Raw genomic sequence first — 26463 nt, forward strand, 5'->3', positions numbered from 1 at the left:
GGAAAGGCTAAAGCATGTTTGTATTGCGAGAGGAAAGAGCACAAGGAGAGTGAGAAATTACGGAGAAGAGTGAAAGTTGGTGCGAGGGAGATCAGGACATGGGATGGGATCAGGGCAAGTGGAGACATTAGAGGTGCGTAGATAACAGAATATTTGTGCTTCTGTTCCTGCAGCTCCCTCTGCTATGACCCTCACAACACAGCATCTTGACGGGTGGTACAGGGTTACTCATTTTCCCCTTGAATGGATTTTCTTTCATTCTAGGACTGGTGCCTGGGGAATAGCTATTTGTGAGTTTTACAGTAAATAAAAATTATGCTGCTCATGGCAGGGAGTGCTGTGTCCAGGTGAAACCCAACAGCAACTCCTGGATTCAGCCTCCATATCAGTATTCAATAGAGAACAAGATGCCATATAAATGGCCAGCTCCATGCCATGTTTAGAGACAAAGCTGTTCTACAGCCATTCCCAAAGGGAAATGAGACTCAGGCTGTGAGGCTCCTTGGAACCTGCACACAGACAGCAGTGGTCACACTTGGCATAGTACAGGGTCTTTATTCAACAATGGGAGGCAGGGGAAAGGGAGGAGGCAGTGCAACCTTCATGCGCCTCCTTACACAGAAGCCAGGAGAAGAGTTTTCTCTGAAGCCGTTCAGGTTCTGCATTTGGATGAATGAAGAGTATGGGTCCTCCAGGCCAGATCAGGTGGCACACAGGCTTTCCCTTGTCTAGGGAGCTCCCACCCCAAGCACGTGGCCACCAGCAGCTATGCACAAACCCTCCAGCACGGAATAAAACCAGATGGAGGAGACAGCCTGGAGTTCACAGGAGGGGAAAACCCACCCAGAAATCTCTCTGCTGGGGATGATGAGTGGAGGCTTGAGGGGATCTGACAGGCATGGAAGGAAATCCTGGAGTGGCAACTGACAGGAACAATGCTGGTGTTGTATGGTCAGCCAGGACGAGGCTCCTCTCTGCTCATCTCTGGTATGGATGCATTGAGGCAGATTTGATGTTGGTTTTTATGCCACTGGGTATCTTACCTAGAGAAGAAAAAGGAGTCGTGCAGTCACTTGATAAGAGAAAGGGTCTATGCAGGACAGCACCACATCAGTGCAGAAACAGCCCTATTGGGAGTCATCCAGTCTCAACCCCAGGCTCCAGGGCAGGATGGTTAGAACATAAGAATGGACACACTGGGTCAGGCCAATGGTCCATCAAGCCCAGTATCCTGTCTTCCAACAGTGGCCAATGCCAGGTGCCCCAGAGGGAATGATCAGAACAGGGCAATTATCAAGTGATGCTCTCCTGTCATCCAGTTCCAGCTTCTGTCCCATCCTAAATAAACTCTTCCCTTTTCCTTACTGGTTACACCCTTCATCACATTTGCAGGCAGGTAGGTTTGCTACCATTGGTCATTACTTTGGCCAAGCCATACATTATAATTTGTTCTTCTATAGCACTTGCCACTTCACAAGGATCTGAGAGCATTAATGACTAACACTACACTCAGTCTTCCTCAATGTTAATTTAGGGTTAAGGCTGCTGCTCAAAGGTATTTTCCATCAACACTATCATTGCACATCCAGGAACTCACCAGTAGGCAGAGTTACATCCACGCTAGCCTCAATTAACACCTCCTTCCCCAAACATCATACCCACCATCCCTGGATTCTGTGGCAGCTTCAAGAATAATTTAGAAAATTGAGGTTTTTAGTGAATTAAATAGGCTCATGAGTAATTCAATCAGCGCAGCTTTCCTTATGATATTTAATTCAGTTGTTTCTGGGCTGCCCTAAATTCAGTGTTGTGTGCTACAGAATTCTGTATTGACACTACATTGTCATTTCATTCCCAAAGCTGTGGGTGGAAGTGGAGGTGTGAGCAGCTGGGCCCCCCACACCCTTGGAGTAACACATTAACTGGAGGTTTCTGCTAACAGGACCAACCATGAAATCGCTAACAATGCTGACATTTACATTGTCATTGTCAGGGTTCATAATTATCACCCCACTGAGATAAATGAGGTCATTCTACCTCTCTGGGCCATTGTTTCAGGCTGTTTGCTGGCCCCGGCAGACACCACTGCACTGGATATGCTGGGTTATATTTCAAAGGATTCCTTCACAACCATAAGGGCTAGAAATGTGCATTTTGAATAAAGCTGAGTTTCTGGAGGACACTTACACATCACAAATCCATGGGCCTGGAGTGGATCCTAGCACTAAACTTAGCCAGGGTCTGCACCTACGTAACTCCCTGCTGCTTTGAGCATCCACAGCACTCACGTTCTATTGCTCGGAGTCATGCCAAGGAGTGCCTTACCGCTGACTTCGGCATTTCTGGCTAGTGACCGATATGACAATCAAGGTCCAGACACCCCGGGGCAGAAGGGGAGTGAGGCACTGATTTACAGAACACGAATACCGCATGCAAAGTACATTGAGTAACGTCTTGTATCACAGGCTGTCGTGTTCTGAACATGATGGCCATAATGAAATAAGTATAATGACTGGTTATGACTCTAAGTATTTTTATCTATAGAAGAGTGTGCTAATAACCTGTACTAAAACTTCAGCTCCACCTCACAACAAGGAGGGGCACATCCTAAGGCAAGTGGCTCCATGTAATCATCATGGTCCAGCCCAGGAACAGGTAATGATGAGAGTTAATGGGGAGACATTGAGACATCCCCTGCTATCACCTTAAGAGGGAATTTCCCCAATCTGAATAACCACGAGTCACCATGGTTTTGGGGGAGATCCCTTTAAAAAGGAGGCTTTCATCCAGAAACCGAGGGACACTTCTAGGCAGGAAGCTGCCAGTGCAATGCCAGGTTCCACCCTTGTATTAGGAGAATATAGGTTTATTTCACAGTTTGTGTCCCTTTGTTGACTCCAGCTCTGAATTGGTATTTTATGGCAGTTTGGATCGTATTATGGGTTAACCCAGATCCCCAAGATACCGCAGTCTACTCAGCTACACCCTGGTGTCCTCCACAACCCCACATACTGGCACTTATTGTAACTCCATGTGTACAGTTATTCAGCCAGGTTTAAAGTTGTGGGAGTATCAGAGCCATGACAAACTGAATTCTTCTGTTAAGAAAACAGCATCAAATGGAAATAAGATGCAAACAGTGAGGGTAACTAACCTTGAGAACAGGTTCCCAAGGGACATAAGCAAGTTCTCCATTACCTGATGTCTCACGACAGAGTTTCTGTCTAAAAGATCTGCTCTAGCTCAGCCACAGGGTACTGGGCTGGAGACAGGAGTCTCTGGCCTGTGCTATACAAGAGGTCGGACTAGATGGTCATAATGGTCCTTTTTAGCCTGAACACCATGAATCTGTGAACAGTTCCATAATATCTAGATTTTAATAACGAGAGGTGTCCCTCCAAGCCAGGTCTCTCCAGCTCCATGCTACGTATGCTCTGCTCTCCCTGTCCTGAGCCCCCACCTTGCCACAAAGAAGTCTCTATCAAAGCCAGGTTTTCCCAGCTCCATACTGCGTATCCCTCTGCTCTTAGGGCCAGCTCTTCCCGGCAGCACAGCGAGCGTGGTGCTTGGGGTAGGACTGCTGATGTCCCTCTTTTTCTCCCCATACACCAAGCACTCTTAGGTGTTCTTATTTACCTGGCTGGCCTGCCTGTGACATCTGCACTCCTCCAAGCATTGGCTGCTGTTGGCTAGAAGCACCTGACATCTGGACCTGCTGGATCCCTGAAGCCCCTGCTATGATGGCACCGGCACCTGGCTGACTTGCTTGGACAGGTCCCCCTGAGCCTGGAGGCCTCCGGTTCGACAGCCCTTTTCCAAATGCCACGGCTGCCACCAGTGCATTGGTATCAGCAGGGTTAAAAGTCTGCTTGTTCTGCCGTAAACCTGCAGGGAAAGAGAAGATTTCTGGAGCATTTCAACAGCCAAGCCCATTGCACACTTCCCAGCAGACAACCTGGGCTCACTACTGTCCTGAGTCTGTAACAATGAACTTGGTGTGGATACCAGTAGATGAAACTGAATAAGGATGGGCCAGCGTGCTAGTGGCACTCAGGAGACTGGGGCTCTATACCCCTCAAGGACTCCTTGTATGACCTTGTGCAAGTCAGTCTCTGTGCCTCAGTTCCCAATCTGTAAAACAGGGACAATAGCCCTGCCCTGCCTTACCAGGGTGTATGATGGTAAGTTCACTAAAGATGGTGAGGTGCTCAGACACTATGGGACATCTACGATACACCCATGAGGCCCCTTTCTCCAAGATGCCATGCTGTGGACTGGCAGATAGCTATGGAATAAGATGGCCCAGCCCACCCAGGCTGTTGGAAAATCAAACCTACTTTCAAGAACTGAACATACGTGGGTTCAGGTAACAGGGTCATGCTGTGCATGATCAGTCCATGTTGGCCATGGATACTGGAAATACCTAAGATCTGTTTTTAAAAACAGTAGATTTCCTGTATAGATAAAAACTTATTTCCCCATGCTAATTTCCCCCTACTGTTACTCACACCTTCTTGTCAATTGTTTGAAATGGGCCACTCTCATTACCACTACAAAAATGATTTTTCCTCCTGTTGATAATAGCTCACTTCCACTTTTAATTCAATTATCTCGTTAGAACTGACCCCCCACTTGATAAGGCAACTCCCATCTTTTCATGTAAAGTTTGAAATAGGCCACCCTGATTACCACTACAAAATTTGTTAGTCTCTAAGGTATATATTCTGCCTACTGTATTTTCCACTCCATGCATCTGTAGTAGGCAGAATATATATGCACAGTACATTTATTTGGGCATAAGGTGCCACAAGTACTCCTCGTTGTTTTAACTTTAGAACTGAGACTCCTAATGGCATATAAAATGGTTATTTGCCTGTTCAGTAACTGCTGCCCTTCACCATGTGTTGCACAAGTCCATTCCACTTCAGGGTGAGCACATGTGTTCAAGTGCACCAAAGCCAGAGCTCTTTTTCCTACACCAGTACCCATAAAGCAGCGCATGCACTATCCACATGCTTATAATAAAATAAAATAATAATTGGAGATATATCAATCTCCTAGAACTGGAAGGGACCTTGAAAGGTCATCAAGTCCAGTCCCCTGCCTTCACTAGCAGGACCAATACTGATTTTTGCCCCAGATTCCTAAGTGGCCCCCTCAAGGATTGAACTCACAACCCTGGGTTTAGCAGGCCAATGCGCAAACCACTGAGCTATCCCTCCCCTATCCTTGTGTTGCAAGCCAATGGTATAAAGGGGTAGAGCTGAGCTGACCTTCCCTCAGTTCCTTCTTACTGGAAAACAGTAAGTTGGAGTCTAATATAGAGGGGAGGAGGGTGGGTCATGGAATAGACGTGTGCAATACAGCTCAAAGAACAATTGTTACAGAACAGGTGAGTAACTTTTTTTTTTTTTCCTTCAAGTGATTGCTCATGTCCATTCCACTTCAGGTGCAGTGCAGGAAGGAGGAAGGATTCAGAGTCTATCAAGAACAAGAACTGCAAGACAACTCGTCCAAATCTGGCATCTTCCCTTGATGCTTGCACTTAGGATGGAAGAATCCCATTCACTGTTACAGACTATGGACCGAATGGGTAGGAAGCAGTTCTGCAGAAAAGGACCTAGGGGTTACGGTGGACGAGAAGCTGGATAGGAGTCAACAGTGTGCCCTTGTTGCCAAGAAGGCTAATGACATTTTGGGATGGATAAGTAGTAGCATTGCCAGCAGATCGAGAGATGTGATCATTCCCCTCTATTTAACATTGGTGAGGCCTCATCTGGAGTACTGTGTCCAGTTTTGGGCCCCACACTACAAGAAGGATGTGGAAAAATTGGAAAGAGTCCAGCGGAGGGCAACAAACATGATTAGGGGGCTGGAGCACATGACTATGAGGAGAGGCTGAGGGAACTGGGATTGTTTAGTCTGCAGAAGAGAAGAGTGAGGGGGGATTTGATAGCTGCTTTCAACTACCTGAAAGGGGGTTCCAAAGAGGATGGATCTAGACTGTTCTCAGTGGTGGCAGATGACAGAACAAGGAGTAATGATCCCAAGTTGCAGTGGGGGAGGTTTAGGTTGGATATTAGGGAAAACTTTTTCAGTAGGAGGGCGGTGAAGCACTGGAATGGGTTACCTAGGGAGGTGGTGGAATCCCCTTCCTAAAAGGATTTTAAGGTCAGGCTTGACAAAGCCCTGGCTGGGATGATTTAGTTGGGAATTGGTCCTGCTTTGAGCAGGGGGTTGGACTGGATGGCCTCCTGAGGTCCCTTCCAACCCTGATACACAGAATTCAGCTGAGTGAAGCCAACGTTTGTTTCTACTTGGGTACATACCTGCTAAACCATAGCACACATGCTACAATCTTCTGACAGACCCTGCTCAGGGAAGAAGCTCAGGCTTCACCATGATGAGAGTGGGTTCCCCCACCTCTTACTGTAATAGTTACATCGGACGCCTCCAAAACAGGTTGGGGAGTGTGTCAACAATCTACTGCTATAAATATGTATTTGGCGTTTAAACTTCATGAAAACTTTGGGATATTATATGCATTCTTTTCACTTATCTGTATCCTGTTATAATGGAAAACATTTACATTCTCATTTATTTAGTTGCAGAGATATGACAAAGACGCTTTGTATAATGCAAACAAAGAATTTTAGCAGGAAAGCACTAATTAGTGTGCATTTGAAGGCAAGTGGTAATTGTGTGTGATAATCAGAGATCCAAGACCCTAAATAGACTCTGGGTGGTGACCCTGTCAGTTTGCTTTCTGTAAGAAGCAGCTGTAAGTATGGATTCAGGGAAAGATTCTGCATCTCTGGCCTGTTTGGACTGGATGCAAAGCAGGGGTCCCAGAGAATCTGGCACCTTGAAAAGACTGTTGGGAAGTTGGCAGTTTGTTACATCGCTGCCATCATTTGGAGTTACCAGACTGTGACTACACCATGACAGAAAGAACCGGAAGAGATGAAGTGCTTGATTTTGATGGATATTTTGGATTCTTTAGATACGTTACATTGGTATGATACAGGGCTATTATGTTTTTAGGCTGCGGATCCTTAGCCAACGTTGGACCCATACTGAATTCACAAACCAAGGGATCTGATGAATAACCTGAAATGGGCAATCTTTTCCAGCTCTGAGATATGTTTCATCTTGGCTTTCTGTTTGCTTGAACTGATGTCCGCAGGTCTGACGTGATGTCAGGGGGTTTAAGTCCTGTATCCTGAACGGTCTCAGTAGAGGGCTGTACCTTTCTTGCAATAGGGTCTGAATGTTTAGCTACTGAATGCTCGGTTGCCTTGGAACTAGAGCTCAGTGCAGAGGTTGATGCCTTTGGCGTAACCAACTTCCTCAGTCTGGAAATGCCTGGGGCTGATTCAGGCCACCTGTTCTTTCCCTCAGATAATTCTGACCCCCCCTCCACAATCCCAAAGGGGTAACAGTCAAAACTTCTTGTAATAAGAGGGCTTGAAATCTTTTGTCTCTCCTGCTGGACATGGGGAGTGAATGTGCGACAGACAGCACAATACGAAGGATGGTGTCTTTTCTCTAGGCATTTAAAGCACCTGGAGTGGGCATCCAAAGCTAGGAAGCCCACGGAGCATAATGCACATCTTTTAAAGCCACACTTCTTTGTCTTCGGCCCCACCATAGACACTGGTAATGTCACTAGATACTAAAACCGAGACTAAAGCTATTTACTATGAACTACTGGCTAACAAACTAAACGTACTAAACTGACTGACTATCCTAAGAGAATAAAGGCACTTATCAAAGCCCTTAGAGATCTACAAGATCCGGAGAAGGTCCATATCCATCCCCAGTGCTGCACTTGGAAGGAAATGAGATGGTTGGGTTGTGCTGTCTCTTTGTGCTAATATTTTTGTTTCCGTTTTATCTAAACCAACCTAGTGCTGGGTCTGAACTGAAGTGATTGTTAAGTCCAGTTAAAGTAGTGAACTGCGATTTTGTCTCTTTAGAGGAGCAACAAACTTGTCCCCAGAGAGGGCTGAGCAGTTCAGGACAGATGGTTTTGGGGTGCTTTGGGGCTGGGGGTGTGTTGAGGTCACCCTTCAAGTAGTAACCGAGGCTGGGGAAGACCAGGGGGAGGGGAGGGCCTGCTGGAGTCAGATCGCTGAATCAGGGCTGCAGAGCACACACCACTCAGGGCACTGCATGCTTGTCTGGTGGCTGTTGTTCTGCAGGCTGAGAGTCACAGCAGCAGAGCAGAGTTACAGGGCCTCTCACTGGCCCGGGTGGAACTCCAAAATGTGACAGCCCCTAATAATGAGTCAAAAAAAGCAAAGCAAATACCTTAGCCCCCCTCACCCCCGCCCTACATTCTGGGCTTCCCAGGGTGCCCTGTCTGTTACACATCTGTCTTGGTTAGATGGTAAGCCCTCTGAAGCAGAGAAAACCTATATTTTGGATCTTGGACAGCACCACTCACAGCATCAGCATGGAAAAAACAAGAAATAGAAGCCTGCATGGAGCGGTGCTGTTTATGCAGACAGAAGCATGGCTGGAGATAAAATGCAAGGGTGCTCAACATTGTGTCACTCAAAGTGAGACAGAGCAGGCTGTTGCATGTCTTGAAACACAGGGCATGAACAAGCCTAGGGCAAGGCTACGAGCTGGCACATTCTTGACTCATTCAGAACATGGCTAAGGGGTTTCTTGTTTTCTCCTGTATTTGCATGGTCATTCTAATTACTTTATGCTGATTAAGATTGTGTGTTGGCAAACTCCAGGAGCAGCATTTAGGGTCACCTAGAGGGATGTAAAGTGAAGTTGCAGAGATGGCCAGAATGACATTCCTGATGGGATCAGAACTCACCTGAATGATGCTAGTTTGGATCAATTAGATTTCCCTAAAGCAAAGAATAGCTATTGCCTGGCACAAAGGAAACCCATCTCACGCTGTCTGGATTCCTTTCTAAAAAATGGCTCTCCTGGCTCAGCTTCTCTTCCCCCCCGCACACCCCGAACTCTTCTCCCATAAGGCCCTTCCGCTATCCCCATGCTCTATGGTTTGTGTTCTACTTGGCCTCTCAAGCCTTCCCCTTGGACTCTCTACCCCACCTCCACCCCAGTGCCATACCTCCACTCTCAGACTCTCGCTCCTCCTTGCTGATTTTCTCCAGCAGATTTGAGCACATTTTGTTCAGGCTCTGGATCTGTTTCTGCAAAGTGAAAATAATGAGAAAATGCAAGGACATCTCCAGCATGGTACAGGACAGCAAGGTTAGTGTATAAAACCTTTCCCAGCGGCTGTGTGACTGAATGCAGGCATTTAGGGAGCCTGGATCCAATAAAAGGTTGGCCGGGAAGCCATGTGAACGACTGCGTACTCCTCATCTCTGCTGATCAAACAGCAATTCCTACAGAATGGGAAGTGGTTATGGTGCTGTCACTTTAGAATCATAGAATCATAGAACTTAAGATCAGAAGGGACCATTATGATCATCTAGTCTGACCTCCCGCAAGATGCAGGCCACAAAAGCTGACCCACCCACTCCTGAAATAATTCTCTCCCTTGACTCAGCTGTTGAAGTCCCCAAATCCTGATTTAAAGACTTCAAGTAGCAGATAATCCTCCAGCAAGCGACCCCTGCCCCATGCTGCGGAGGAAGGCGAAAAACCTCCAGGGCCACTGCCAATCTATCCTGGAGGAAAATTCCTTCCCGACCCCAAATATGGCGATCAGCTGAACCCCGAGCTCAGCTGAACCCCGAGGAGGTGGAGCCCAATGGTCTGGGGCAGCTGGAGAAATCACAGAAGGGGAGAGGGAGAAGGGCCTAGAAGAAAAGCAGATTGCGACAAGGACAGAATGGCAGGATGTAGCAACTCAGGAGCGAGACAGAGAAATGGGGAGCCTGCACCTGTTCTCTTGGTTGAAGGTGGGTGCAGCACCTAGCTGTTCCTCCCCTACCTGTGCCACATCAGAGCTGATTCGAGCTGCATCTGTGATCAGCTGCTTCTCCTGCTCCTCCACCTCAGGGTCGGGCTTGGTACGGAGGTGGTCCGGCACCACCTCATGGCTGAAGACTGGCACACGCCCTTCTGTCTGTCGCTGGAACAATCAGAGAATCTATGCTCAGAGCCCAACCCTCCAGCAGAGCAGTCACACAACTGGAGCAAAGAACGCTGGCTAGGAAGCTAGAGCCCTGCTAACAATTTGCTGTTGAGGGATTTTGATCTATAAAGCATTAAATGGTTTGGGTCCTATCTAATTAGGTTCTTACAATACGCTTGTCCTCATGGTATCTAAACATTCTAGGGGCTACCCGAGATCCCTCTTCTCTCCCACGGCGATGCCTGCCAGGACAGCCACGTTTAGCTGGCATGCTTGTGCTAACAGCCCTCGCATTTCAATATCGGGGGGCCTGGGAGTTCTTAGTGGTGTGTCTTGGACTGTGGAATTTACTACACTGTTGGTCAGTTAGCCGAGGACACGATGCAAGATGCAGACTTCTTCTGGAGAGAGCATGGCTGAGGCTAAGTTCCTGGGCAGCCAGCGGGGAGGCCTGTCAGTACAGGGGATGCTCTCTCTGGGGGCCTTGGCTGCACGGTAACTGCATTTTCACAAAGTGGAACAAGGAAAACAGACTGTACCAAAGTGCAAGTTGGCAGGTGAAACCTCTCCACAGAGCAGCTCTGGGATGAGCCACCCCTCCCCGAAACTGTTCATCCCCCTCTTCCTTCTGTGGAAAGGCTGTGTGTGTTAAGCATTAGGAGGTTGTAGGTGAGTTGGAGCTAGTGCCTGAAGCACATTCCAGCGCTCCATGGGTATCTCTCAGCAGAGCAGAGCTGCCAGGTTCTTACCATGATTTCCTCATCACGGTCTGGAGATAGCACCAGGGGGATGATGACCTGGTTGCGCATTAGGGGTGTCTTCTCATTCTTCAGCACTTTGTTCAGCGTGTTCAACTGGCCTGAGAGCAGCGCAAAACTGTCCAGTACTGAGGGCCTGGGAAGGGAAAGGGGATGAGTGAGACCTGGGAACGGATGCAGGAGACAGAGAGAGCTCTCTCACAGCTCAGCCTTGGCTCGTCATCCACTCGTCTCTGCAAGACCCCCAGACCCAGGGGTAGAGCAGGCTGGGGGAGGAACAGTGGTCTCTGGTATTTGTGAAAGAAGCCTGCCTCAAAGCAGGGACTAATAACTCCCCCTTTCCCTGTATGATGCCATGGGTGGCGCCATTCCCAGCACCACTGGAAGGGAAAAGGGGGAGGAGGTGCCTGTAGGTTTTAAATTACATGCACAGAAAGAGATGCAGTTTTCCTCATTGCTCACTTCCCATTGTGACCCGTATGGCAGTGCCTGAGACACCCTTTAAGTTCTACCCAGCACCTGGCACTAGGAGTAGAGAACATGCTCATGGTTTGGCTGTTGAAACATTATCTACTTTGTTGGCTCCTAATCTCAGGTGGGAAGTTTGCTTAATAAATACCATCAGCAAAGCCCCCTTCAACTTTCTTTGATTTCTTGGAGAAATCATCAGGGAGGTTCTGACAATTCTGCAGGCCTTTTACAATGCTGCATATAAACAGTGACTCTCTCCAATGCTTCACTGTGGTAGCTGACATTAAAGAGAGACTGCATAGTTTAGTTAGCAGCTCAGCCATTTTGTACTGAATGTCCTTCAGAAGGTGAATGTCATTATGTGATTGATGTCAAAAACCTATAGGCAAATGCATAGCAACGTCAAACAACAAATGCAAGAGCTGTTTGTCCAGGGGTCAGGTGGCATAGCTGGCAAGACCAAGGAACGTGGAACAAACAATTTAGCTATCGTATAGTAAATGTGGGTTTTCAAGATGTCTTCTCTAAGTGGATCCCACTCAAGATGTGCTTGGGGAGCCACGCACACAGTTTCATGCACGAGGCCCAAGCGCATCATGTAAGATTCACATGGACAAAGATTCAAAGCAACAACTACGATTTTTACTGCCACACATAGGGTGGGGCTGGGGGGATGGCCTGGGTAAGATACAGAGACAGATATAGTGGCCTTAATCAGGAGTAGTAAAAGAATGAGATGGATCTGGTCTCTCTCAGATCTCAGTGTGATTCTGTCCCTGGCTGGAATTAAGGAGCTCAAGGCTCCATTGACGTTCCCGATTTAACAAAGATCCCAGTCTCCCTTGGAATTGTACGTGCCTCAGTTTGGTACCAAGGAGTTGCAGGCCAGTGCCGAACCAAGGATGCAGCTCAGAACTGAGGACAGATCATACAAGTCCTCATACATCCCCTCCGCTAGAACCCCTACGGAGGATGATTCCTGGTGGTATGGGCAGACAGATCTGAAGGCCGTCTCTAGATAGGGATAAAATCCAACTGGATCTTTCCTTTCAGTGAACTCTCAGATCTGAGAATGCTGAGAAAGCTGGCTGCACTGAGGCCTGACCAGATCCACCTGTCTGTGCCTTTGCATATTCATTCATAGATTCACAAATTCCAAGGCCAGAGGGGACCATTGTGATAATCTAGTCTGACTTCCTGTACAACACAGGCTAGAAAACTGCCCCAAAATAATTCCTAGAACACGTCTTCTAGATAAACATCCAATCTCGATTTAAAAATTGCCAGTGACAGAGAATTGACCAAGATGTTTGGTAAATTTTTTCAATGATTAAATACTCTGTCAAAAATGTACACCTTATTTCCAGTCTGAATTTGTCTAGACTGGATTAGCCATTGGATCATGTTCAACATTTCTCAGCTAGACTGGAGAGGCCATTATTAAATATTTTTCCCACGTCGGTATCGTACTTATAGTCTGTAAGTCAGTCCTTAACCTTCTCTTTGTTAAGATAAATAGATCGAGCTCTTTGGGTCAATCACTATAAGGCAGGTTTTCTAATCCTTTATTCGTTCTTGTGGCTCTTCTCTGACCCCTCTCCAATTTATCAACATCCTTCTTGAATTGTGGGCACTAGAACATAGTATTCCAGCAGCGGTCACAACAGTGAAAAAGAGAGGAAAAATACGACAAAGAGTCCCGTGTCACCTTATAGACTAACAGAAATATCGGAGCATAAGCTTTCGTGGGTGAATACCCACCTCCAGATGCGTCTGACGAAGTGGGTATTCACCCACGAAAGCTCATGCTCCAATACTTCTGTTAGTCTATAAGGTGCCACAGGACTCTTTGTTGCTTTTTACAGATCCAGACTAACACGGCTACCCCTCTGATAGAGGAAAAATAAACTCTTTTACTCCTATTTGAGATTCCCCTGTTTATTCATCCCAGGATAACATTAGCTCTTTTGGTCACAGTACTGGGAGCTCATGTTCAAATGCTTATCCACCACGACTTCCAAATTTTTTTCAGAGTCACGGCTTCCCAGGATAGAGTCCCCCATCCTGAAAGTATGGCCTACATTCTGTTCCCAGATGTATCCATTTAGCTGTATTAAAACACATTGTTTGTTTGTGGCCAGCTTAACCAGGAGATCCACATCACTCTGAATCAGTGACCTGTTCTCTTCATTATTTACAACTTCCCCTAATTTCTGTGTCATATGCAAACTATCAGTAATGATGTTGTGTTTTCCTCCAGCTCACTGATACAAATGTTAAATAGCGTATGGCCAAAAACTAATCCTTGCAAGACACCATTGGAAACACATCCACTTGATGATGATTTACAATTACACTTTGAGACCTATCAGTTAGTCAGTTTTTAATCCATTCAATGTATGTCACACATAAATTTTATATCCTTCTAGTTTTTTGTTTTGTTTTTTTTCCAGGCAAAATGGTGTGCAGTACCAAGTCAAACACCTCACAGAAGTCTATCTATATTACATCAACACAAATCCCTTTATCAACCAAACTTGCAATCTCATGAAACAGAGATGTTAAGTTAGTTTGACAGGATCTACTTTCCATAAACCCATGTTCATTGGAATCAGTTACATTGCCTTCCTTTAATCCTTTATCAATCGAGTCCTATATATGGAAATGCTCCTTCCTTTCCTTGTGGGTGGACACTCCTTTCCATAAGAACTAACTCACAAGACAAGGTCACTGTGACAAAGTGGGAATGTTCTTGATGTGTTATTTGAATGCTGAGTGGGGAGTATTGACCTGGGAAGGTTGCAGGGGAGTTTTGCAGGGACTGTCTGCATTGGGGAAGGGAGGATACCTGAGCATGTAACATGAGAACCCAGGAGGGGGGTTGGAGGCCAGGTAACACCTCTGCCCCGGAAACTGGACAAAGGACACAAAGGCTGGGGGAGGAGTTGGGGGGAGGCTGAGTGAGAGGCTGGAGGGAGTTTCAGTTTGGAGCTGGCTGGGAAATGGAGAGGGGTGCCCCAACGGGGCTTTGGCTTCCCAACAGGGCTGTGGCCTCCCTGGGGCCCCCAGATGGACCTAACTAAAGGGGGTCCCGTTATCTGTACCTGCAAGACCTGTTTTGGACTGTGTTCCTGTCGTCTAAATAAACCTTCTCTTTTACTGGCTGGCTGAGAGTCATGGTGAATCACAGGAAGCCGGGGGTGCAGAGCCTTGTGTCCCCCACACTCCGTGACAGTCACATTTCAGAGCACATGCAGTACTGAGTTGTGTAGGGTAATTCTATTCTTTCTAGGGTCTTACACCGTGCCCATCACCATGGCATCTGAATGTGTAAAATGTGGCAATTTTTAGAAGTGGGAAAATTGGGGAGTTCACCCACCCGGAACTCAGAAACACCAGAGAGGATTGTGCTCAAACTCTCCTATGAAGTTAATCTCTGGGCAAAAACCAAACCTTGAAAATTTCAACCCCAAAGTTGAATTTTCACAGTTGAAAAGTCATGACAGCATATAGGGAGAGATGTATCTCCCTCAAGCACTTCAATACTGTGGTGATAGGTGCTGCATAAAAACCCTAGGACAAAGACCCAAACCGAGATTTAGAAATCAATTGCAACGCTGGACTAACAAGCAAGAAAACCACCCACATTAGATCAGATGACAGAACCAGACCCTTTCTAGCATGAAGAATGTCATGCACAACTATCCTTACATTCCCTAGAAGTTCTGTGGCCTGCGCTACACAAGAGGGTTGACTAGATGATCACAGTGGTTCCTTCTGGCCTTAGAATCTATACAGAGCAAGGGAGGGTCCCTGCTTACTCCATTCTTGACTGGTTCAGAAGCACACTTTGCTCAGGAGCCAACACAAGGAGCAGGCACCTCTGTAGTTTGCACTTCTTCTACAAGGCTTGTGGCTGCTTCTTTGTTCAGAAGATCATCTGCCAAACCCAGTGTGTGGGCACCTCCCCTCCAAAATCATCTGACCGTCATGTGGCAACACCAGCAATTGCTAACATGAAAAGTTAATATTAAGGAAAGTTTTGTTGGGTGGGGATTCTTTTCATGGGATTTAACAGCTGGAAATAAGGGCCACGTGTGCTGTCAGGCCTCTGTGAACCCCAGCAAGCACATCTTGCACAACAGGACAGATTAGCCATGACACCCCACACTCGCAAACATGCACACCCTCTTACCAGGTGAGCCGGTCATACTCATTCTCTAGCTTATAGATGAAGCTGACCAAGGAATTCTTCAGGTCAGCCACCTGGCTAATAAGCGCCTCCAGGGACAATTCGAGCTGCTTCTCCTCCCTCTGCAGAAAGTGAGGAAGAGAGGGGTTAGGACAAGGCCTAGTGCTCTCCTCAGCCCCAGAAATGCACAGAGGTCACCAGACACAAACATATATGTTTTTTTCTCCTGCTGACGATAGCTCATCTCAATTGATTAGACTCTTCCAGTTGGTATGCATACTTCCACCTTTTCATGTTCTCTGTATGTATAAATATCTCCTGTCTGTGTGTTCCATTCTATGCATCCGATGAAGTGAGCTGTAGCCCACGAAAACTCATGCTGAAATAAAGTTGTTAGTCTCTAAGGTGCCACAAGTACTCCTGTTCTTTAAACACATATGCATCGCCCCACTCGCCCTTATCAGATAGAGCAATACCACTCTTCCAGGAGAGAAGCATGCTGGAGATAAAATGCCCAGGGTTTCTTCTGTCACAGCCCCATTTTCCTTTGGCCAGGAACTCAATCTCGTGCAGCTCACAGGCAGCTGGTCTCTCCTGCATTTCCTAAGCACCACTAGACCCGACCCCCTCAGGTACCCACCTGAGACTCAGGTACCAGCCTCTTTCCCTCACCCCCTGCCTTTGGTCTTGCACTGGCCACATCATTTCCAGTGGTCATGGAACCTGTAGGCTCCCATGTTTCATCTGTCATTTTTAATTTGTGGCTGGTGCTCAGACACTGTGGTGATTAGGGTCATATAAATACATAGACCCACAAAGAGAGTTGACTAGTCCCTTTCATTTCAAAATGTTTCATACCTACATACAGCCATCTCACTGACATCCTCTGGGATGGAGGGTGGCAGACAACTGGGGCACAGCATGCCACCTAACAGATGGGTGGGTATCTGCAGCCTAGGAAGCTGGGTCAAACCCTGGACTCTTACAAAAAGCACCCTAGGATCTCGGCTACTATATGTTACTTACATAGTAGCAGAGTTGCATAAAATTCTTTAGGAAACACAGTTGGACTAGGTCCCTGCCCCACAAAGAGAATAATAATACGTCAAGGAGGGTGAGAGAGAGCAACCAAACAATGGGAAGGGAATGCTGATTGGGAAAGCAGATCATGACACAGTCTTTTTACAGGCATCCACCCACAGCTCTCACTACACCCTTCCTGTCTCAGAGCAACCATCCTTCTCCATCCTCCACACTTCCCCCTCACTGCATCCATCTCCCCATCCTGGTTACATCACCCCTCTACGGTTCCCACCAGCTCTACTCACTCCTCTTCCCATTCCAATGTACCACTCCTCCCACCACCACAAATCCAGATCCCACATCCACATCCTTCTCTACCACTTCCTCCTCCTCCTCCCCTCTGCTGACATTTGCACCAGTCCTGGTCCTCCCTCCATCCCTACCCGCTCCACCTCCCACACACATGTCCACCATCACCTCTGCCCCCTCATGGCACCATTCCCAACCTCACACCCATTCTCCTCCACCCCCATGCCCTACCCTGTCTCTCTTTGGAACACCACGCCATTTCTAAAAAGATCACAGCCATCCACGAACTCTCCATATCTCCCTCCTACCAGCTCCTGGTTCTCACAGAGATCTGGATCCCTTTGTCTCATCCAGCCTTTGCAGCTGCCCTCTTACTGAGGCCCCTCCTTCTCTTACATTTCCCACCCTGGATCAGACCGTAGTGAAAGTGTTGGACCTCTCCCCTCCTGCTCCTACCGCTTCCATCCTCTCCCTCCTCCCCTACCTTGAACAGCACTACATGCAACTCTTCTCTCCTCTCCCACTCCACCTTGCTCTCATCTACCATCCACTTAGCTCCTCCCCATCAGCCTCCCTCTGGCTCTCCTTCCTCTCCTCGCAATCTCCCACATTCATCCTCAGTGACTTCAACGTCCATGTTGATAACCCATCCAACCTCTCAGCTGCACATTTCCTTACCCTTCATTTGACCTGCAGCCCTGGTGCAACTCTTGCACTCACCAAAAGGACCATTCACTTGACTCAGTCTTCACCAAGCACTGCTCTAACTCCTGCGTTCCCTCTCTCTGATCATCACCAGCCCTCTTACAGCGCCACCCATCAGCCCCTGCCCTCCCGCCCTGGCACTGCCTTTTCTGTTTGCCTCCAGCCCATCAGCGCTTCTCCTCTGCTCTCAGCCCTCTCCTCCCTTCGTAGGATTGTTGATTCACTCCAGGCTTCACTTGCCTCCACCCTTGATTCCTTTGACCCTCTCTCTCATCACAAGGCCCACCTTGTCAATCCCCAGCCTTGGCTCACCCCCAACATCTGTTTCCTCTGTGCCTGCTCTCACACTGCAGAGCATCTCTTACGAATGAGCAGGCTGACTTCCTCCACTACAAATCTGTTCTCCCCCCTTTCAGTTCTGCCATCTTTCTAGCTAAACAACACTACTTCTTCAACTTCACTGACTCCTATGGCTACAATGCCAACTGCCTTTTCACCACCTTTGACTCAGGCTTTGTCTACACTAGCACTTTCTGCTCCATCTCTTCTTGATCACTATGGACCATCCTGTGGACAATGCCAACATCCTGCCTGCCACTTGGGCCTGGAAACCTGGGTCTCATCTTCCACTTGGACCACTCTCTAGGTCCTCACATCCAAGCTCTTTCTAAATTTTGCAGATTCTTTCTGCTTAACATCTGTCAGAGATGGACTGTTGTATCCCTCTACACAAGTAAAATTCTCATGCAGGCTATCACCGTTTCATATCATCATTATCGTAGCATCCTTCTCTCTGGCTGTGACAAATGCAATCTTGCCCTGCTCACATTCATTACTTATGAGGAGAGGCTGAGGGAACTGGGATTGTTTAGTCTGCAGAAGAAAAGAATGAGGGGGGCTTTGATAGCTGCTTTCAACTACCTGAAAGGGGGTTCCAAAGAGGATGGATCTAGACTGTTCTCAGTGGTGGCAGATGACAGAACAAGAAGCAATGATCCCAAGTTGCAGTGGGGGAGGTCTAGGTTGGATAGTAGGAAAAACTATTTCATTAGGAGGGTGGTGAAGCACTGGAATGGGCTACCTAGGGAGGTGGTGGAATCTCCTTCCTTAGAGGTTTTTAAGGTCAGGCTTGACAAAGCCCTGGCTGGGATCATTTAGTTGGGGATTGGTCCTGCTTTGAGCAGGGGGTTGGACTAGATACCTCCTGAGGTCCCTTCCAACCCTGATATTCTATGATTCAGAATGCTGCTGCAAAGATCATTTTTGTAGCCAGTTGTTTGACCATGTCACCCTTCTCTTCACATCTCTCTACTGGCTCCCTGTTCTCTATTGCATCAAACATAAACTGTCAAGTATCAGAGGGGTAGCCGTGTTAGTCTGGTTCTGTAAAAGCAGCAAAGAATCCTGTGGCACCTTTTAGACTAACAGACGTTTTGCAGCATGAGCTTTCGTGGGTGAATACCCACTTCGTCGGATGCAAGAGTGGAAACATAAGCTGCTTATCTTCACTTTCAAGGCCTTTGTGACCTGTCCCCACCTTGCCTATCATCTCTCCTTCACCATCAAGTTTTTGACTCCTGTCTATGACCAGCCCATGATGTGAACCTTCATCGCCCACTTGTGACATTTTCAAATAGCCATGCCCCACTCCAGCTCCACCTCGTACAACCCCACTCCATCTCCCCCCGCCCCCAGCCATGCCCCACTCCAGCTCCACCTCGTACAACCCCACTCCAGCTCCCCCCGCCCCCCCAGCCATGCCCCGCCCCTCCATCTCCCCCCGCCTTCAGCCATGCCCCGCCCCCAGCCCCCTCAGCCATGCCCCGCCCCTCCATCTCCCCCCGCCCCCCCAGCCATGCCCCGCCCCCCCACCCCCCTCAGCCATGCCCCGCCCCTCCATCTCCCCCCACCCCCAGCCATGCCCCGCTCCCCTCCACCTCGTACAACCCCCCTCCATCTCCCCCCGCCCCCCAGCCATGCCCTGCCCCCTCCATCTCCCCGAGCCCCCTCAGCCATGCCCCGCCCCCTCCATCTCCCCCTGCCCCCCAGCCATGCCCCGCCCCTCGATATCCGCCCGCCCCCTCCATCTCCCCCCACCTTCAGCCATGCCCCGCCCCCCCAGCCCCCTCAGCCATGCCCCGCCCCCTCCATCTCCCCCCACCCCCAGCCATGCGCCACCCCCCTCCACCTCGTACAACCCCCCTCCATCTCCCCCCGCCCCTCAGCCATGCCCCGCCCCCTTCCACCTCTTACAACCCCCCTCCATCTCACCCCGCCCCCCAGCCATGCCCCGCCCCCTCCATCTCCCCCCGCCCCCCAGCCATGCCCCGCCCCCTCCATCTCCCCGAGCCCCCTCAGCCATGCCCCGCCCCCTCCATCTACCCCTGCCCCCCAGCCATGCCCCGCCCCTCCATCTCCCCCCGCCCCCCAGCCATGCCCCGCCCCTCCCGATTCCCCCGCCCCCCAGCCATGCCCCGCCCCCTCCATCTCCCCGAGCCCCCTCAGCCATGCCCCGCCCCCTCCATCTCCCCGAGCCCCCCCAGCCATGCCCCGCCCCCTCCATCTCCCCGAGCCCCCTCAGCCATGCCCCGCCCCCTCCATCTCCCCGAGCCCCCTCAGCCATGCCCCGCCCCCTCCATCTCCCCGAGCCATGCCCCATCTCACACCGCCCCGCCCCGAGGGACACGTTCACACGGCGATGACCAGCCCCTCGGCTGAGTCCCGCGCACCTGCATGGCGGCGCCTCCAGCTCTTCCCTACGCCCGCGGGAGGGGGGGGCTGGCTCGGCTCCCTTCTACTTCCGGGTCACGGGGTGAGAGGTCATCGCCTGCCAGAGGGGGCGGGGCGGGGAAGACATGGCTGCCTCCGAGCGAGCGGACTCTGAGGTACCCCCCCCCCGCAACCTCCCCGATCCCCGCGAGGGGGCGCGTCCTGCCCAGCTCCCCGCCCCGCCCCGCCCCGCCCGGCCGCTCCCCGGGGGCGATGGGATGGGACGGGTGCGGGGGCAGGGGCTGGGCCCGGTGGGGCTGGCGTGGGGCAGGGGGAGGGGAGGTGGGCTGGGAAGGGGGCAGGGGCTGGGCCTGGGCCTGGCGTGGGGCACGGGGAGGTGGTCTGGGCAGGGGGCAGGGGCAGGGCCTGGCGCGGGGCAGGGGGAGGGGGGGTGGGCTGGGAAGGGGGCAGGGGCTGGGCCTGGCGCGGGGCAGGGGGAGGGGAGGTGGGCTGGGAAGGGGGCAGGGGCTGGGCCTGGCGTGGGGCAGGGGGAGGTGGGCTGGGCAGGGGCTGGGCCTGGCGTGGTGCAGGGGGAGGGGAGGTGGGCTGGGCAGGGGGCAGGGGCTGGGCCTGGTGCGGGGCAGGGGGAGGTGGGCTGGGAAGGGGGCAGGGGGAGGTGGGCTGGGAAGGGGGCAGGGGCTGGGCCTGGCGCGGGGCAGGGGGAGGTGGGCTGGGCAGGGGGCAGGGGGAGGTGGGCTGGGCAGGGGGCAGGGGCTGGGCCTGGCGCGGGGCAGGGGGAGGGGAGGTGGGCTGGGAAGGGGGCAGGGGCTGGGCCTGGCGCGGGGCAGGGGGAGGGGAGGTGGGCTGGGAAGGGGGCAGGGGCTGGGCCTGGCGCGGGGCAGGGGGAGGGGAGGTGGGCTGGGAAGGGGGCAGGGGCTGGGCCTGGCGTGGGGCAGGGGGAGGTGGGCTGGGAAGGGGGCAGGGGCTGGGCCTGGCGGCGGGCAGGGGGAGGTGGGAGGGGAAGGGGGCCGGGGCTGGGCCTGGCGTGGTGCAGGGGGAGGGGAGGTGGGCTGGGCAGGGGCTGGGACTGGCGCGGGGCAGGGGGAGGTGGGCTCGGCAGGGGGCAGGGGGAGGTGGGCTGGGCAGGGGGCAGGGGCTGGGCCTGGCGTGGGGCAGGGGGAGGGGAGGTGGGCTGGGAAGGGGGCAGGGGCTGGGCCTGGCGCGGGGCAGGGGGAGGGGAGGTGGGCTGGGAAGGGGGCAGGGGCTGGGCCTGGCGCGGGGCAGGGGGAGGGGAGGTGGGCTGGGAAGGGGGCAGGGGCTGGGCCTGGCATGGGGCAGGGGGAGGTGGGCTGGGAAGGGGGCAGGGGCTGGGCCTGGCGTAGGGCAGGGGGAGGTGGGCTGGGCAGGGGCTGGGCCTGGCGTGGTGCAGGGGGAGGGGAGGTGGGCTGGGCAGGGGCTGGGCCTGGCGCGGGGCAGGGGGAGGTGGGCTGGGCAGGGGGCAGGGGGAGGTGGGCTGGGAAGGGGCAGGCCCTGACACTGTGTGGGAAGCTTGGTCAGGGGGAGCTGGGCCTGGCACTGGGTGGGGAGCTTGGCTGGGGCCTGGGCCTGAATCAGTAGAAAGGGTCTGAGTCTGATGTTATGGGGGGGAGATGGGGGTTGGTGCTGGGTCTGGTTGCAGGTTTGGTGGGGACAGCATGTGCTGGCTGCAGCATTTGGGCCCAGGTTTGCCTGAACTGTGCCGTCTCCCTAATGAACAGTGTTGGTGCCCTGCTATGACTGTGGTTGTTCGGGGTTACAGTGGTGCTAACCCTGGGCCTGTTGTACAAGGGGCTGTACAGGCATCTACAAAGCACAATCCCTGACCCAGACCCTACAGCAAGATGAGGCATGGTGTATGGGTGAGGATGGAGAAGCAGCATGTATCTGCAGAGATGAGCAATATGCACTTTTAGCTGTAGAAGGGTTTTTGTTAATGGGAAAAAATAAGCAGCTTAGCTGTTGTGTTCTCTGGTCATCTCCTGCCTAGTGATATGGTGACCTGTTCCCCTTTGCTGCAGGTGGAAGACGCAGGACAGGTCTTCCTCCTGATGAAGAAAGATTATCGGATCTCCCGCAACGTGCGCCTAGCCTGGTTCCTCAATCACCTGCATCAAGTCATTTGGGCTGTGCCTGAGTCAGAGCTGGTGAGTACGTGTCCCCAGGCTTGAAGGCAGGATGGTGCTGTGTGCTGATCAGTGCCCTCTGGCATTGGCAGTTTGGCCAAGTAGGAGAGAAGCTGCAGGACTTTTGGCTACCACTGCTCCTTGGGAGCCTAGGATTCCTGTGAAAGGCTTTCGCCCAATTCTTGTCTGCTCCTTTTCCTGCTCCCCTGCAAGCCTGGCTTTCCCTCACTTGCTGTTTCTTTTCTCCTGTAGGTGAAGTCAGATAATGAACTGGATGTTCTCAGCGTCCTGCCAAATGGTTGGCAGCCACATGAGTCTGTGCGGCCTAGGCCCTACCTTCTAGTGCCCTCCACACAGGTCACCTTCCTGGCACGACAGTACCGCTTTGTGATTGAGCTCGACCTGAGCCCATCCACAGGCATTGTGGTGAGTGTATACGTCTCTGCCTCTCCCCGGGTACCCCATGGCTTTGCCCACAAGGCGCTCCTGCTGACATCTCTGTTTGGGAATGGCTTCCTCCTGTGCATTTACTCCCAGCATACATCTTACTTCTGTGTGCCACGAGAGGTTGGCTCCTACTAGAAGCAGTGTGTGCCAGTAGCTGCCACTTGGCCAGTGCGACTCCTGGGCCAGCTCCTCGCAGGCAAAACCCATGCACAGATCATCCCTGCAGGAAAATCCCACCCCTTTTGCAGGGATGATCTGTGCATGGGTTTGCCTGCGAGGAGCTGGCCCGGGAGTGTTTGCCTCTCCATGCTGGGGCTCTGCAGAGTATTTCTAGAAGGATGTATGGGTAACTCCATGTGCTAGGGACCCTTGTCAATACACCAGGGGGAGCAGCTAAAATTTCCTGTTTGTACTTCTGCAGGATGACTCAACGGGGGAGATCATTTTTGATGAGGTGTTTCATGCCCTTTCCCGATGCCTAGTGGGATTGCTAAAACCCTTCCGAATTCCTGGTTCAGAAATTACCTACCAGCCAGAGATCTTTGTCACTATCCAAGCATATTCCTCCATCATTGGCCTGCAGTCCCACCAGGTAAAGTTCTACCTCCTTCCCTTCCCCCAATCTTTGTGTGAGAGCACTTTTTGTTGCCCTGGTTGCTGCTGAGCTCCTAGGGAAGTGGAGACGGGAGTTGTCTGAGCACTGCTATGTGATGCTGTAGTCTTGCTTCATGAGATCCTATAGTCTGAGCAGCTCCTCTAGTGTGGGCACAGCTCCATCGTGTATCTGTGGGCGGGAGGCTGAGGTTTGGCATATGTGGGCAATGCCAAGCAAAGAAGGGGATCTGTGAGCAGCAGCTTGCTGTTAATTAAGGGAAGTACATCTAGGATATATTTTGCCCCAGTGTGACTTGAACTCTCTTCAGTTCACTTTTTTGGGTGGCTTCCTAGTGAGATTGGGCCGTAGCTCAGGTGCTCTATAAACCACACATGCAAGGGAAATTCCCGTTTAAACAACTTAATTCTGGTTGGTGGGGCCAGAGGGCACCCATGTAGCTAATCCCTTCCCAGCAAAACCTTAACCCTCAAAAATCATGGTGTTACTATGCCATTTGCAGACCATCGCTCTTCTCACCCTGCTGATGTGTTCTATCCCTTTCCTCTGTCTTCTGTTTGCGTGTTTGGAATGTAAGCTGCTTGGGGCAGGGACTGCTTATTACTCTGCCTGTACAGTTCTTGCACAATCCTGGTTAGTCCCTAGGCACGACCATAATAAACATGACGAGGATGCCTCCCTCTGTCCTTCCCATTAGCCCTCTGTCACTGATGTCAGCCTGGACTGCCTGCTTGTCCAGTTCTCCCATAACTGTCTGTGTGCTTTGTTCTAGTGCATCTCCCCTAGCGACATTGAACTGATCTGCAGGCCACTATCCTCTCCTCCTTCAGATCCTTTCTCAAGACCCACTCCTTCCATGAGGCCTTCAAGAAACTAGCCCAGGGCTGAGGGGCAGATGGAGATTGCTGTGCATACGTGGGGGAGGAGAAGGGTGTATGTGTGCAACTCATCTGAATAAAATTGTCCATATTCTAGTTGTTTCCCTCTCCCCCACTCTGTTACTCATCTCAGTGGGGGGAGAATGGAGCTAGCAAGTTGTGTGCCAATTATCTCCTGAACTCTCTGCTTGTGTGTTGCATCACGTTCCCCTCCATGTCATCTTGTAAATTCTTTGGGGCAGGGACTGTCTCTTACTCTGGGTCTGTGCAGCACTCAGCATGATGGAGCCCTGATCGTGGCTGGGGCCTGTGGGTACTGCTGTAATATAAATGGTAAGAGCATCATCTCTGACCTGCTGTGAATTATCTGCTGTGATTGGGCTCCCACCTCCCTGACCAGTGGACTTCACTGTCCAATTGCTCAGGCTTTTTCCCTAGTCTCTACCCTAATGTTTTTTTCTTTTGCTTCAGGCTGCTGTTCCTTTATCCTGCCAGTTATCAACAGGTAGTGGGATCAGGCTGCATGTGAGTTAGAGTAGAACAAATGTGCCTTCTTGAGAATGTTAGGCTGAAGTTAGAGGCTTGGACAAGGAGCCCTACTTCCTCCTGTTCAGTGCCGTCCCTCTCCCTGACTCCTAGGGCAGCAGGAACCTCTTGCCCCAGAATGAGGTTGACAGGTGCATGTTGTGGTGGCTCCCAGGATCACAACACAGAGGTGGCTGGTTTGAGGCCTTTCTTGTCATGACTTAATGACCTGCCATCTCTTGTGTTCCCCCTGCATTTCCTTAGGGTAGTGCATGTGTGTGTCTGGATCAGTGGGTCAGAGACCACTGTGATGGGTGGCCATTTAAAACCCTACGGTAATATCTTTCCCATGTGTCTCTGGCTCAGGTGCTATTCCAAGGCTGTCAGCTGGATGAGACCAAGAGAGAGACCTTCCTGCAGCAAATTTACACACAGCTGTGTGCCTTTGAGAATAAAGTGGCTGAGATGCTCCAACAACAGTATGAACCCAAGTCCCAGGTGAGGCAGGCAGAGGTGATGGATGGACTGGAGGAGAGATCTAGGCTCTCTGGGGCTGCTTTCCTGCCCTGCCACTCCTCTGGGAGAGGCTCATAGGATGCTGGCTTGTACTAAAATGGGCATGCTATGTAAGCCTCAGCTGGGAGTCTGTCCTTTTTGAGGAAAAGCCTCGTTCAATGGCTGAGAGAACAGTGCCTGGCTGCAGAGATAAATGGACTGAGGGGTTTCCATAGTAGGTAAGCAGGACCAAGAGGTACTTGGGAGGTATCATGTGGGAAATATTTACCCTAGCTCGGAGTTATACAGTTAAGCAACTGGATTTATGTGAGATCAGTGGTCAGACCCCACCTCTGCACTCCCGCTCCCAGGTAGTTCATGTCTCTGAATGGCCCACAGCAGGGTTCAGTGTTAGTACTGACATGGGAAGGGTGGCTTGAGCAGCTTCCTCTTTGGTGTAACAGCTGACTCTTGAGCTACATAAACAGTGAGGCCCAGCTGTTCCTAACATCATTTTGAAACAATGGTGGCTGAGGGATTTTTAGCGAAGGATACAGATATTAGCAAATTAACAGGAAGTGCCCTCAAGTAGCTGTTCGGGGTCATGGGGCTTCAGAGCTCAGTGCGACCTGTCCATAAGAACAAGATCTGCGGAATGAAATGGAGGGGATGGAGGAATAAGACTGACCCTGCAAGTGCCTGTGTGTGTTTAATGGGATCCCCAGAGCACAACCTGGAACTGGGGTACCGATGTGCTCCCATAACTCTCCCACCCGGGCTATCTCTCAGTGCTTTGCTAGTGACAAACAGCCAATCCCTCCAGGCGCTGTTATCACTCAGCATAACAGCATGTGGAGTCCCACACCCAGCTAAATTGCATGAATGCTCCCAGAGCCACTCTCGAATCACACAGAGAAAGGCACCAGCAAATCTCCCAATCCCCCAGCCTTGCACCCCAGAGCTGTACCTGACCAGTGTATGTTTATTACCCAGTCCAAGTGGAGAGGGCACACACTAGCCTTTGTAAACTGATCACTTCAACCAAAACCTACTGTTTTAGGTAAAATATGAAACAGAAAGATTGATTGTAAGTAGTAGGCA

At 51.0% G+C, this 26463-nt stretch overlaps 2 protein-coding genes and 1 long non-coding RNA gene across 13 annotated transcripts in view; 2 read left to right on the top strand and 1 right to left on the bottom strand.

Moving 5' to 3' along the window:
• The window catches only part of LOC123375958, a 43390-nt gene extending 37734 nt beyond the window's left edge, over nucleotides 1-5656 (top strand). The window contains exon 3 of the long non-coding RNA XR_006581642.1: nucleotides 5450-5656. This is a non-coding gene — a long non-coding RNA (uncharacterized LOC123375958). The remainder of the gene's footprint in view (nucleotides 1-5449) is intronic.
• MED8 (mediator complex subunit 8) lies at nucleotides 536-20407 on the bottom strand. Its single transcript, XM_045027431.1, has 7 exons — nucleotides 20263-20407; nucleotides 15500-15618; nucleotides 10825-10969; nucleotides 9932-10072; nucleotides 9101-9182; nucleotides 3637-3885; nucleotides 536-1043 (listed from the first exon to the last, which is right to left on the bottom strand). The coding sequence occupies exons 1-7, from the start codon at nucleotides 20266-20268 to the stop codon at nucleotides 979-981; spliced, it is 807 nt and encodes a 268-aa protein (XP_044883366.1). The 5' UTR covers nucleotides 20269-20407; the 3' UTR covers nucleotides 536-978.
• Nucleotides 20328-26463, top strand: part of SZT2 (SZT2 subunit of KICSTOR complex) — a 79346-nt gene continuing 73210 nt past the window's right edge. For 7 of the 11 annotated variants that reach the window (XM_045027418.1, XM_045027429.1, XM_045027428.1 and 4 more), the window contains exons 1-6: nucleotides 20328-20418; nucleotides 22300-22425; nucleotides 22657-22830; nucleotides 23273-23443; nucleotides 24814-24867; nucleotides 25234-25365. In XM_045027418.1, coding sequence (XP_044883353.1) covers nucleotides 20389-20418; nucleotides 22300-22425; nucleotides 22657-22830; nucleotides 23273-23443; nucleotides 24814-24867; nucleotides 25234-25365 — 687 coding nt within the window. In that variant the 5' untranslated portion in view covers nucleotides 20328-20388. Of the gene's footprint in view, nucleotides 20419-20505; nucleotides 20530-21942; nucleotides 22141-22299; nucleotides 22426-22656; nucleotides 22831-23272; nucleotides 23444-24813; nucleotides 24868-25233; nucleotides 25366-26463 lie in introns of those variants that run through there. The other 4 variants (XM_045027427.1, XM_045027430.1, XM_045027423.1 and 1 more) reach the window with 3 other exon arrangements.

This window comes from Mauremys mutica, chromosome 8 (genome assembly GCF_020497125.1).
Source record: "Mauremys mutica isolate MM-2020 ecotype Southern chromosome 8, ASM2049712v1, whole genome shotgun sequence".
In the NCBI taxonomy this organism is placed as follows: Eukaryota; Metazoa; Chordata; order Testudines; family Geoemydidae; genus Mauremys; species Mauremys mutica.